Below are 13,476 nucleotides of genomic sequence, written 5' to 3' on the forward strand. Positions count from 1 at the left end.
ATATTAAAATAATTATAATTAATGAAATATTATTTTTATCAAAGTGTTTATATTTTGAGACATAAATTATTTCTAAAAGTATCTTATAAAATAATACAGAAAAAAGAAAAATATTTAAAATTGAGAGAATATATATATATATATATATATATTATTTAAAGAATAGTAGAAGTGTTGGACAAGTTCATAGAAGAGTGCATAGATATGAAATTCCTTGGTCTAAGAAAAAAAGAAAAAAAGCCATGATTTGCGCCAAGTGATTGGCTTTGTGGCGCTCCATGACCATATCAGTGAGGCTTATAAAAAGAGCAGTTGAGCAGAAGACTGACTCACCAAACCCTAAAAAGGTCACAAAGACAATACTCATTCTCATTAGAATTAGTTTCAGTGAGAAAGAGAAAGAGAAACAGAGAGCTTCTCTGTTTTGCTTCTTCATTTCTCAGTCATGTTCAAATTCTTCTTCTTCTTCATCTTCTTCTTCATAGTTAACAATGTTGAGTGTAATCCTCATAATTACAGAGAAGCATTGGCAAAGTCATTATTATTCTTTCAAGGTCAACGGTCAGGGAGGCTTCCCCCTCATCAACAAGTTACTTGGCGCTCTACCTCTGGCCTCTCCGACGGCCGCCTTGCCAATGTATGTTATGTTCTCTCATTTCTTTTTTTTTTTTTGAATTAGTGTAGGCCGTCTATTTAAAGTTGGTAATTCGAATAAGTTGAACTTATTTGAATCAAACTTAAAATATATAAATATATAAAAACCTTGTTTAATCTAGTTGCACAGATATTACTATTTATGGCTTGTGAATAGTTTTGTTTGTTAGAAGTTTTAGATGTGATGCTAAATGTTATTTTCTGGTGTTTATTATTTACCTTGACTTATGGGGATGTGAAATTTTAATTACTACTTATGGTGTTTCCAAAGAAGAATATGAAGAGATTTTAAATTTTTTTAAGCTAATCATTCAATTTTTTTTCCAAATAGGAAAAAGTAAATATTTGTTATTTTTCATACGCACAAACCTGTCTAAAAAATTTGAGGGAGATCAACTATGGAATCACTCTATTCTATTTTATCATATTAATAATTATATGTATTCTTTAAAATAAAAAAGTAAATTACATGAACTTTTTAAAGCATTGCTCATCTTGTACTATATTCTCTATTTTATTGGCAAAATGTAAGAATATTTTCTTTCTAGACAAGGAAAAATTAGATTGACCAATTTTACTTAATATAATTTTGTTTTTACAATTTTGTCGAGGTATTTGTGTATATATACTCATTTTTTAGAAAAATATGCTTTCTGATAACGTCAAAGGTGCTACAGTGGTTTTGATGCATTTAATTTAATTATTTCGTTTAGTCATGAATATTTTGAATAAATTATTTAAAGTAAACAGTCTTTGGAGCATGTTGGCCAGAAAAAGGTCATGGCCTAATTTTCTTAAGATACGCGTAGTCAAAGCATGAACAATCTCGAACACTGCACAGCACAGATATTCCAATTTTTTGAAGTATTAACATTAAAATATTCCTAAAGTATTTCCCAACAAAAACTTAAAAATAGTCCTAAGCAAAGCAGCGCATTTTCTAGAAATTTTTTTTCATTTAAAATATAAATTATTGTATAAATTTTATAATTATTTTTTAACTTTACCTCTATTTCAAAATATTAAAAATTAAAAATATTAAAATTTTAAATATTATTATTAAGATATTTATGTACAATATTTAATGTGAATATTATTTAAAAAGTTCATTTATTATTATTATTATTAGGATGGGTTTGTGGCCTTTGCCTCTTATCAATGAGCGTGTCACGCGTGGTTGTTTTCTCACATGTCATATCTTGATAATTAATAATCACGGTTTATTAATTAATTTTAATACCCCTTCAACATGGAGCACTTTTTTTAATCTATTTTTTAATCCGTGAAACTCGAGGTTTGAATGTGGAGATTAGACAAAGCTAATAAGGGTATAATAATTTAATTTGTGAAATTAAAAAAATTAAAATAAATCCAAATAATTTCCTCCAAATCAAACAAGAAAGTTAAAAAAAAAAGTCGCTAATAATCACACAATATACGCATGGCAGGTGGATCTGACAGGAGGCTACTATGATGCTGGGGACAACGTCAAATTCAACTTTCCAATGGCGTTCACCACAACCATGTTATCATGGAGCACACTTGAATATGGCCGAAGAATGGGCCCTGAAATCCAAGAAGCTCGAGCTGCGATCCGTTGGGCCACAGACTACCTCCTCAAGTGTGCCACTGCCACACCGGGTCGACTTTATGTTGGAGTTGGTGATCCAAACGTGGACCACAAGTGTTGGGAAAGGCCTGAAGACATGGATACAGTTCGAACTGTGTATTGGGTCTCACCTGACAAACCGGGTTCGGATGTGGCCGGTGAAACCGCAGCCGCCCTAGCTGCTGCCTCCATTGTTTTTCGCAAGGTTGATCCTACATACTCAAAGATTTTGTTGAGGACGGCCCAAAAAGTGTTTCGATTTGCTTTGCAATATCAAGGTTCTTATAGTACTTCACTTGGATCTGCTGTTTGCCCATTTTATTGCTCATATTCTGGTTTCAAGGTAAATTAATACCTCTTCTAAATGCGTTTTTTTATTCTAATATTTTCTATTTTCCTCTTGAATTAATTTTTGATGAAACATATGATCTCATTATGAGACATTAGACAGGGCATGACATTTTATATGTAAAATACTAATAAATATTTTTAATTAATGTAACAATGTCCTTGCTTGGCCAAAAAAAAAAAAAAATTCCTTGTCATGGTCTGTGTTCGTCCTTTTTAAAGCATTATTACTTGTTACTCCCTTCAAACTTATAGAATATAACCTATCTTTTAAAAGTCTTACTTATAATTCAAAATATAGGTACTAGATAATTTTTATGATTTTTTCCTATTATACCCCTAATTCATTTTTTTAATGATGAATTGGAATTTCAATCATCATTATCAAGATATTTATATAGAATATTTATTAATGATATAATTAAAAATATCTATAAATTTTTTAAAAGATTAAGATTTCACTTAAATTTTAGAACCATAATTATCAATGCCTTATATTGTGTAGAATATAAGGAGTATGTAAACGTGGATGGAATTTGTCCATTAATTGATCATTCAAAATGTAATTTATTATATATATATATATATATATTATTCTCGCTCTCTCTAACGCTAAATTGGTTCTTTAAAAATATTATTTTAAATAATTTTCTTTTTGAATTTAGGATGAGCTATTGTGGGGAGCAGCATGGCTTTTTAGAGCAACAAATGCTGTTTATTATTATAACTTGATAAAGAGTTTGGGAGCCGATGACCAACCTGATCTCTTTAGTTGGGACAACAAGTATGCTGGTGCGCATGTTCTTCTCTCAAGGGTAAATAAATAAATTCTTTAAGTTTATGTGAAAATGTAGCTTTCCAATAATAACTATTTGTGTTATTTTTTTTTTGAAAATCTTGATTTCTATTAATTATTACTTGTAATTATTGTTAATGCAGAGAGCATTGCTGAATCGTGATAAGAACTTTGATCAATACCAACAAGAAGCTGAGAATTTTATGTGCCAAATTTTGCCCAACTCTCCCTCTTCAAGCACCCAATACACACAAGGTAAATGCAACATTCTATGAGAAAAAAGACTTGAATAATCTATCAATAATTATTTTTTGTCTTAGTGAAAGAAATAATTATTACTTAATTAAATATATTTGTTGTTGTGTAGGAGGGCTCATGTACAAGCTTCCTGAGAGCAATCTTCAATATGTGACATCTATAACATTCTTGCTCACAACGTATTCTAAGTATATGTCATTCACAAAGCACACTTTTAATTGTGGGAATCTCTTGGTCACTCCAAGTACCTTGAGAAGCCTTGCAAAGAGACAGGCAAGTCCCTCATCATTCATTTGATTTCAGATTCCATATAGTTTGTGCCTTGTTTGGTAACATAAAATTGGGATGGAAAAAGTGGAAGTAAAACTAAAAAGTAAATTGTTTGATATGGTGAATCTCACTTTTTTAGAGAATCTTGTTCCATCAAAATTTGTGGAACTCACTTCCTTTATCGCTTCTTTCATACAAAATGACCCACTTCTATTTGTATATCAAACATGTTTTAAAACTCTATTTTCACCTTACTTCCTTTTCTACTTCTACTTCCACGTTAGCAAATGAGGCATAAGAGATTTTGGCATAATCAAGATGAGTAAAATAGCAATAATATAAAATAGACTATTGAGATCTTGGATGAAATAAGATTGAAACACTTTGAACTATATGGAATGCAGATTCCACATATTCAAACTTCAGTTTGATCAATTATATATACATATATATATATATATATATGTATGTATGTATGTATGTATGTATGTATGTATGTATGTATGTATGTATGTATGTCCATATCCAATTCTTAACACAATTTGATTAAATACTTGTAGGTGGACTACATTCTAGGAGACAACCCTTTGAGGATGTCTTACATGGTAGGATATGGTCCTTACTTTCCAAAGAGGATTCATCACAGAGGATCTTCCTTGCCCTCACTAGCAACTCACCCTCAAAGCATAGGTTGTGATGGCGGTTTCCAACCGTTCTTCCACTCCATGAGTCCTAACCCTAACATATTGGTTGGAGCCGTTGTTGGCGGGCCAAATCAGAGTGATGGATTTCCAGACGATCGTGAAGATTATAGTCACTCAGAACCTGCCACCTACATCAATGGTGCCTTTGTTGGACCTCTTGCTTACTTTGCTGGTGCACATCAGTAGTGAAGTTTTGTCACTGCCTTCACTAGGAGTTGGTCTATATGTGCCAACCCAACAAAGAAGAAAAGATGGAGGCATAGAATTTAGGCAAGTGTGTGTGCGTTTGTCCGTTTTTTTTTTTTTTTTATATTTACATAGCTCATCTTAATCTCAAAGATTGAGATTGGAGCTCAATGAACTATCAGATCATCGGTGTAGGGTTCTTTTACTTGTAGGAAAATCATGAAATGATCAAGTCAATTATCTCAAGTTTGTTGCTCCCAATAGAATTCGCAGATAGTGTTTTGAAAAATTCAAATATAAATGAAACAGTGCAATCTTGTGATAGAACAAATTATTAAATTAGGAATGGCATGATCTTCGAACTTTTTCACACTAATCAATGAAATCATTTACAATATCCAAATAAATTAAATTTAATTTTCTCCTCTTAAAATTGACAAGATGTGGAAGTAAGGTTTCCCTTCCATCTTCAAGTCCATTAAACATTCCAAGTCCAAAAAAGTATTCTTAATTTTTTCCTAAAAAATTGAGGAATTGAGCTTGTTTAATTACCTGGTTTAAGAATAGTTTTTTGTTTTAAAGAATAAAAAAAAAAAAAATCTGTTTAAAAATGTGTTTACAATATTTATTCTTTCAAAAAGTTAAAAGTTATTTTAAAAAACTAAAAATTCGGAATTTCTTTTTAATGTTTTGTTATTTTATTTCACAAAACTAGGAAAAGAAAGCAAAAAATTTCATGTTTTTACTAACACAATTATATTAATAAAATAAATATTTTTTCACCTATTATTTCACCACGTTACATATTATTGAAATAAGTTCTTCTTTTCATTTTTTTTATTTTTAAAATTTGTTCTTAAAAACTATTTTACCAATTGTTTCAATAATGTAAAAGAAAAAAACAAAATCAAACAAGGCCGATAGTTCTCTAAGATCTGCACGGCTTAAGTGACCAAAAAATAATTTCATGAACTGTGGTATGCCAAAACGCCAAACCCTATCAACACCGCGCCTAATATATCAAGACCTCTCAGAAAATGACGTAACAAAAATGGAAAGAGAGAAGCAACACAATATTCAGAGGAGAGAAGAAGAAGAAATATAGAGAGAGAGAGAGATTGAGAATTTCACTGCACATAATCCACAATCCTCTCAGTACAATGCACATCCCAATGTAACAACCCTGCATCACGTGCCCACACTAACAGAATGGAAAAAAGTGTGCAAAACCGAAATAGAGCCAACTTATTAAAAACCATGTGTTGACTAAAACTTCCCTGTCCTCAAGGAGGAGCATAGATGGTGAAAAATGGAAAACAACGCTGGAAGTTTGACCAAGGAAGCCAGGTGGCATCTTCAGGTAGCTCATTAAGCCAATGTACAAAAACCTGAGTGATTGCACGATTATTCCTTTGAATAATATGGCTGTCCAGAATTGCAAAAGGCATCTTCTCATGAACAGGGGACCCTGAATCTTCTGGAAGTTGAACCATAGTCACAGATGTGTCTGGCCATGGTTTGAGCAAAGAAACGTGAAAAGTAGGGTGAACTTCAGCTGATGCAGGTAACGCCAAAGGATAAGCTACAGCTCCCACATGTGCTTCCCACCTGCAATGGGCTATAATATCTCGGAGATGATTTCTCAGAAGAGCGATTAGCAACTGGTTACTGTCTATAAGCTGGTAGTTTAAGAAACACCCAATCCTCCACATGAAACTCATGGTCAGAGCAATGTTTATCAGTAATTTGTTTCATATGGTTAACAACCAGAGTGAGGTGTTGTTTAAGCTGAGACAAGAGAAGTTCTCTAGCAGCAAAAGAACGATCTACAGCATCAACAGCTGACTCTTGAGGCAGATATGGCAAATGAAGAGGCAGAGGTTGTCCATACATCACTTCAAATGGAGTTGTTCTCGTCGCATAGTGATAAGTAGTATTATACTACCATTCGGGCAAAAGCAGCCACTGAACCCAATCTTGAGGATGTTGCCACGAAAAGCAACGCAAATAATGCTCCAAATATCTATTCAACACGTTACTTTGACCATCGCTCTGAGGATAATCGGCTGAAGATAAATGCTGCTCTACTTTAAGTCGCAGTAGAAATTCCTTCCGGAAAAGACAGGTAAATAGTGAGTCTCTGTTACTTATTATGTTCGTAGGTGCCCCATGAAGTTTGTATATATTGTTAATAAAGACCTGAGCTAAAGGTTGCAGCAGTGAAAGGAATAAAATGGGCATATTTACTTAATCTATCAATCACCACCAAAATTGTATCTTTTCCCTAGACTTTGGAAGTTTTTCAATGGAATCCATTGCCACACTGTGCTACACACCAGGAGGAATTGGCAATGATTGAAGGAGACCTGGATAAGCAAAAGTTTCATATTTGCGTTGAAGGCAAGTCTCACAAGAGTTCAAATATCGCTTAACATCTACCAATAAGCCCTTCCAATAAAAAATTGCCTTTACTCAATGAATAGTAGCTTTGACCCCTGAATGGCCTCTTTGAGGGCTGCTATTTAACCACTTAATGATGAGGGATTTTAGCTCACCTTGCTTGGGTCCAATAACCAATCTATGCTTCCTGAGCAGCATGTTGTTCTGCCATTGGTTCTTGGAGTGGGACTGTGGGTCCAATTTTACCTCTTCAATTATTTTCCTTAAGACTGAATTAGTATGCCATTCGTCAATGATTTTTTTCCCACAAACCTATAGAAACAGAAGAAACTGACAAATTTAATAGTTCCCCGTGAGTGGTTCTTGATAGTGCGTCGGCGAAATCGTTCTCCTTCCCCGATCGATACTTAATTTCACATTGGAGTGCTATTAATTTAGTAATCCATGTATATTGAGCAGGCGTAGATAACCATTGCTCCAAAAGAAACTTCAGACTCCGCTGATCAGTTAATATGGTTAAAGGCTGAATACTAAGATATTGATGCCATTTTGCTACAGCATGTACAATGGTTAGTAACTCCTTATCATAAAATGATAAAAGCCTATTCTTAAGTAACAAAACTTTGCTCACATAAGCCACGGGATGTCCATTTTGCATCAGGACATCACTAATGCCAAAGCTGGATGCATCCGTTTCAATAGTGAAGGCTTGTTGCAGGTTAGGTAGAACTAATACAAGAGCTCGAATCAAAGCTGCTTTTAAATTCACAAGAGCTTGTTCAGCTTCATTATTCCATTTACAACTATAGTTTTTTAGTAACTCAGTGAGGGGCCGAGCCAACAAATTATAAGAGCGAATGAACTTGTGATAATACCCTGGTAAACCCAGAAAACCACGAAGCTCTTTCACATTTGTAGGAATAGGCCATTCTTGGTCAGCTTGTAACTTGGACATATTTTCTGCCACCTTGCCATCAAATATGACATGGCCCAAATACTCAATTTGAGATGTCACAAAAGCACATTTGGATCCTTTTACAAGAAAATGATGACATTGCAGAATGTTGAAGATAGATTGGAGATGCTCAGTGTGAGTCTGCATATCAAGGCTATAGATTAGTATGTCATCAAAAGATACAAGGACAAACTTACATAAGAAGCTACCAAAGATATGATTCATGATAGCTTGAAATGTTAATGGAGAATTTGTGAGACCAAACAGCATGATGAGATATTCATAGTGCCCCTCGTGAGTTTGGAAAGCGATTTTATGTATATCTTCATCTCTCATTCACATCTGATGATAGCCGGATTGAAAGTCTAATTTCAAAAATAGCTGTGCAGTCACCAACTCATCTAGTAAATCTTCTATTAGGGGTATAGGAAAAGTCTCTCTCATTGTAGCAAAGTTCAAGGTGAAATAATCTACACGCACAGGCCAACTTCCATCTCTTCTTCTTGACCAATACCACTGGAGAAGCAAAAGGGACCTGCTGTGTTGAATTATACCCTGTTCGAGGATATTTTTCATCATGCCCTCAATGACATCTTTTTGAGTAGTGGGGTACGTACTGATACGGTCTCAGATTGATTGGGCTTGTCCCTTCCTTTAGCACAATCTTATGGTCATGGACCCACGCTTAGGTGGAAAAGATGTGGGCTCCTTGGACCACCCCTCATACTTAGTCAACAAAAGCTACACTGCCTCGGGAATAGACATGCTAGATTCAGCGATTAAAGAATGACAGGTGCATTTTCAGGAAATAGAATCAATTGCAGGCCCCACATGGTAGATGTAGAATGCAAAACTTCCATCACAGTTCCTTTACCCACAACCTGGCCCTTAGCGATAGAAGATGCTGAGAGTTTAATCATCTTGCCACCCCATTTAATTTCGCACTCAATTTACTACAATCAAGCATGATGATACCCAGCGTGCTTATAACCACTGCATTCCCATCACCATATCAGATCATGCCAAAGGTAAAAGCAGAACATCTACCTCAAAGTCAAGCCCATGTGTTTGCCATTTCACCTCATGAAAAAAGCCCTCTCCCATCAAGCTGCTACCTCCCACAACTGAAACCTTGAGTGGTGGAATTAGCTCGGGTGTCATACATAATTCTTGAGCAATAGTGAAATTCAAGAAATTATGAATGCTACCCGTGTCAATCAACACATATAATGTCCTTTTGCATATCCTTCCCTTCCCATAGTCTTATTATCCGAAGTGCTATACATGGCATTAAGTGAAATAACAGGTGTATCCTGTGAAGCTTCAACTCCCATCACTTCATTATCGCCTTCTAGTAGCTGAATGTCAGGTAAAGAGTCCTCTGCCACAGTGTCAGTCATCTCCCTTGGAAATATTTTAGTATTATGATTTTAAGCGCAGTCATGGCTGGGAGAATTTTTCTCACAGTAGTAATAACACAAGTTCTTGGTGTGACATTCCTCCAACTCACTTGAAGACAGCTTCTGCTTAAAGGCAAAGTTTGGCCTTCTTGAAGTTTGCCCTCCTCTAACAGCATTATTGGGAGATGTAGAAGAAGAGGCTCCTTTATCGCTATCAATCAATAATGGCTTATCCTTGATAGAATATGTTAGAGCCTTTGGTGGCACGTTGGCAGTAGGCAATGAACCCTTAGCAGAATATGAACTAGAAGAGGATGACTTACTCCTCATAGATGACATGTGAAACTGAGGTAACAAGTAAAGATGAGACTCTTATAGTTGTGCAAGCTTGGATGCATCGAGTAGGGACTGAGGGAGTAGTGGTTTAACTCTTGATGCTAGCTCTGTTATGAGACCCCCAAGAAAAGAACTAATCTTCTTATTCTCTGGGAGGTCCAGCTTGTGTAAATCAGATTGTCGAACTCCAGTTGGTAATCAGATGCCTGATCTCTCTACCTCAGATGCATCATATCTTCCATCGGATCTTCATTTAAGGGTCTATACCGGATGTGAATTCCCTCAGCAAAAGCGTGCCATGGGACGACTCTGTTTAATCCCCTGTTGAAGGGCTGAAACCACTTTACGCAACATCATCCAAAGCTGTACTGGCTAAAGTGGCACGATGATTGTCTGGAGTATTGTCTAACGCAAAGAAGCATTCACACTTGACCAGCCACGTCTCAACATCTGCTGTAGAGAAGGTGGGAAAATCTAGCCTAGTGTATTGTGTTCGAATACAGTAATCACCATCCACTCATCTCCGATCTCTAGGAACCTACAAATCCGCAATTTGGATGGAGCGACGTCAAACCATATCCTGTAAGCCAATGATCTGAGTACGTGTATCCTACAATCCTTCCGCCTGCGATTCCACGAGTAAAACACATGTCAATCTCATCACGCAAATGGTCCTCAACCTCTTACACAATTGCCATCAAACGAGTTCTGTTAGCCATGGAGAGTCCTACTCTGATACCATTGTTAAGACCTCTCAGGAAATGACATGACAGAAATGGAAAGAGAGAGAAAAAAAATAGAGAATATTCAGAGGACATAAGAAGAAATATAGAGCGAGATTGAGAATTTCACTGCACATTTGGATTCTAACCAATATTGTTAATCAATTTTGGATCAAGTAATATGCCCAAGACCTTCTTCCATTTCAGATCCAAAAGTCACGCCACAACTCCTACCAAATGGGCTCAAAATAAAATTAACTTCTGGGCAAAGAAAAAATTAGTATTATCTTTATCTAATATAATTTAAATTATAAATTAATTCTTTTGAGTCATTCCTAATTAATGAAATTGTTATAATTCATTTAAATATTTCTTCCTTTCATATAACTATTTCTTTTAATTTTTCCAAATTTTTGTATAATTTTTTGTAATTACACTTTGAGACCCAAAGTTTTTAGAAATTACATTTTGACTCTAGTTGGGCTTGACATTTTCAGGTTGAAGTTCACTCTTCAATTTTAACTCTAGGCAATTTCTCATCATCTAATCATATCTATATGGTTTTGAATAGGTTATTATTTTTACTCATCTGTCTTCTCTTTCCTTTTTTTTTTTTTAGCTTAGTTAATAGTTGAACTATTTAAAAAAGAGTCAAAAGGATATTGTCTTCGTGATAGTTTGTCAAACTTAATAGGTTTGTGCATTGTAAACTCATCATATGCCATCATTTTTTTTAGAGAATTATTGTATACTTTATGACTCAATGACTTTTTATTAGGTCTACTGTGACCATAAGGTCTAACTACGATTTCACTAATCCTTCTTTGGATACACTATGATCCCCAAGATTTAATTGCAATCATTCTCTAGAAGACTTAAGGCATAAGAATAAAGTTTTCAGATAACTTTACCTCCATTTAATTTGGCAATTATACTGATTATTCTCCAAGATTGGATTCAGATACTTCTATTATCCTCCAAGGATTTATTTATTCCTTTTAACCTACCTGGATTCTTTTGAACTATAACTTGTTCATACTTTAGTTATAGACACTTCCTTGATATCTATGATAAGATTACAGCTTTGTCCTGGAAAAGATTTAAAATTACACTTTAGTCCCTAAGAAACATCCTTCTTTTTAAGGTACCTTTAGGACTCTTGATTATTTGAGCTTAGTAGTATATTAAATTCAGGCATATTCTTAAGCTTCTAATACTAAAATTTGAGATGTTACAGAATTTACGCAAAGTCTCCTTCGATTAAATCATGCAAGTGGATTGAAAGTGCACCAAACCAAATTGCTTTTGAAAAGGGGCAACTAAAGTGGGGTATTTATTTATCTTGCATGCAACTAAAGACACATAGTTGATGGGTTGTGAGGTAATGATGGATTTATTTAACATATCAAACTAACTTTTTTTTGGTATGAATTAAAAGTTTGGTTGAATTGAGTCCTTAGAGTAGTGTTTTAAAACTCGAACTAACTCGAACGATCGGATTGGTTAGACCACCACTCGAGTACAAAAGTGGCTTAGTTTATCTTATTAACCTATTTTTGGGATTGGATCACTTTATACCATTTTGAAATGGGCGTTTTTGATAGAACCAAAGTTAATTTGGAGCCTGAAATGATTGAACTGTTTTTTCTTTTTACTCTAATTTTATTAATACTTTTTTCAATTTAAAAATATTAATGCCAATTTTCTTCTAGGTTTTTATAGTAAAATTTTGAGTGAATGATTTGTTTATTATCATTATATAATTAAACTGTATAGAACATTGAAAACTTATTTCCTTTAAAAGACAAACAAGGTAAATAAAAAAAATATACATATGAAAAAAATGAAGGAACTCAAACTTAATGTATTATAGCTGAAGAATTCTGAACTGGTAATAATATTGTTGATAATTTAATGTTATATGTCTGCGCACGCACTTGCATATACATATTTTTTTATTTAATTATCATGTTAAATTGGTTGGTTTAAACAGTTAAAATAAGAAAATTGTGACTCGCTTACCTTTCCAATTTATCATTTAGCGTGGTTTTTAAAGCATTATCTGAGAGTTTATCAAGGCAAAGACATAATTTTAGGCTCAAAAAATATTTATAGAGATATTTGTAAATCATCTACTGGCAAAGCCTTTACGTCGACAGGATAATTTGATCCCACAATCTTATAGAACATAGGTTATAGTCCAAATCCTTTGATCATATCAAACCAACTTAAGTCTTTAACCATTATTATAAAAATAAAAGCCCAATTAACCTAGAATAAAAGTAACTTTTGTTGGTCATGCCAAGTTTGATATGAAGGAATTGAAATCCTTCTCATGTTTCTTTTCCATCCTATTTGACACAAATGATTAACAAATAAAAAGACTCATTTGTTCTTTTTTTTTTAATATATGTATGTGTGTGTGTGTATATATATATAGAAATCATTCCACCTCCTCAAATATTAAGGGTCATTTAGTGAATTATTTTTTATCTTTTTAATTCATTGCTATTATATTTCTATTCTACCGATCATAATGATGCAAATATATTTCTATTTTATCCTTTCTTATCTGTTTTTTTATGGGTGTTTTATTTCTTTTTCTTCCTGGTTTCTTTCATCTTTTGGGTTTCCCCTGTTCTTAACCAACACGCCGTCTTTTGCCATCTCTGCCTCATTCGCCTTATTTTGCCTTCCTTTTCGTCTCTGTTTGCTGCCTTCCCTTCGTCTTTCATCTTACCATTTTAATCGCTTTGCTGTCTTTCCTCTGATCTTCAACCTTCACTGCCTTTCTTTGTTTTTTTCCATAAAAAATATTAACTATGTTCTGCTACTCCC

At 34.0% G+C, this 13,476-nt stretch overlaps 1 protein-coding gene across 1 annotated transcript; it reads left to right on the plus strand.

Annotated features, from left to right (window-relative positions):
* The first annotated feature begins 327 nt into the window (after nt 1-327).
* On the plus strand, nt 328-5,071 carry LOC129315878 (endoglucanase 9-like). The gene is made up of 6 exons (XM_054960010.1): nt 328-637; nt 2,103-2,606; nt 3,277-3,426; nt 3,551-3,662; nt 3,775-3,938; nt 4,496-5,071. Exons 1-6 carry the CDS (start codon nt 446-448, stop codon nt 4,823-4,825), a joined length of 1,452 nt encoding a protein of 483 aa, XP_054815985.1. The 5' UTR covers nt 328-445; the 3' UTR covers nt 4,826-5,071.
* The last annotated feature ends 8,405 nt before the right edge of the window (nt 5,072-13,476 follow it).

This window comes from Prosopis cineraria, unplaced genomic scaffold (assembly GCF_029017545.1).
Source record: "Prosopis cineraria cultivar Desert tree isolate PC_DT_omini unplaced genomic scaffold, ASM2901754v1 PC7, whole genome shotgun sequence".
Lineage (NCBI taxonomy): Eukaryota > Viridiplantae > Streptophyta > Magnoliopsida > Fabales > Fabaceae > Prosopis > Prosopis cineraria.

Excerpts from the sequence above, each read along its gene's own strand:
- LOC129315878 (XM_054960010.1), top strand. The coding sequence starts at position 446 with ATGTTCAAATTCTTCTTCTTCTTCATCTTCTTCTTCATAGTTAACAAT. Across the intron at positions 3,663-3,774 it reads AAGCACCCAATACACACAAG|GAGGGCTCATGTACAAGCTT; the intron begins GTAAATGCAACA and ends GTTGTTGTGTAG. Across the intron at positions 3,939-4,495 it reads GAAGCCTTGCAAAGAGACAG|GTGGACTACATTCTAGGAGA; the intron begins GCAAGTCCCTCA and ends AAATACTTGTAG.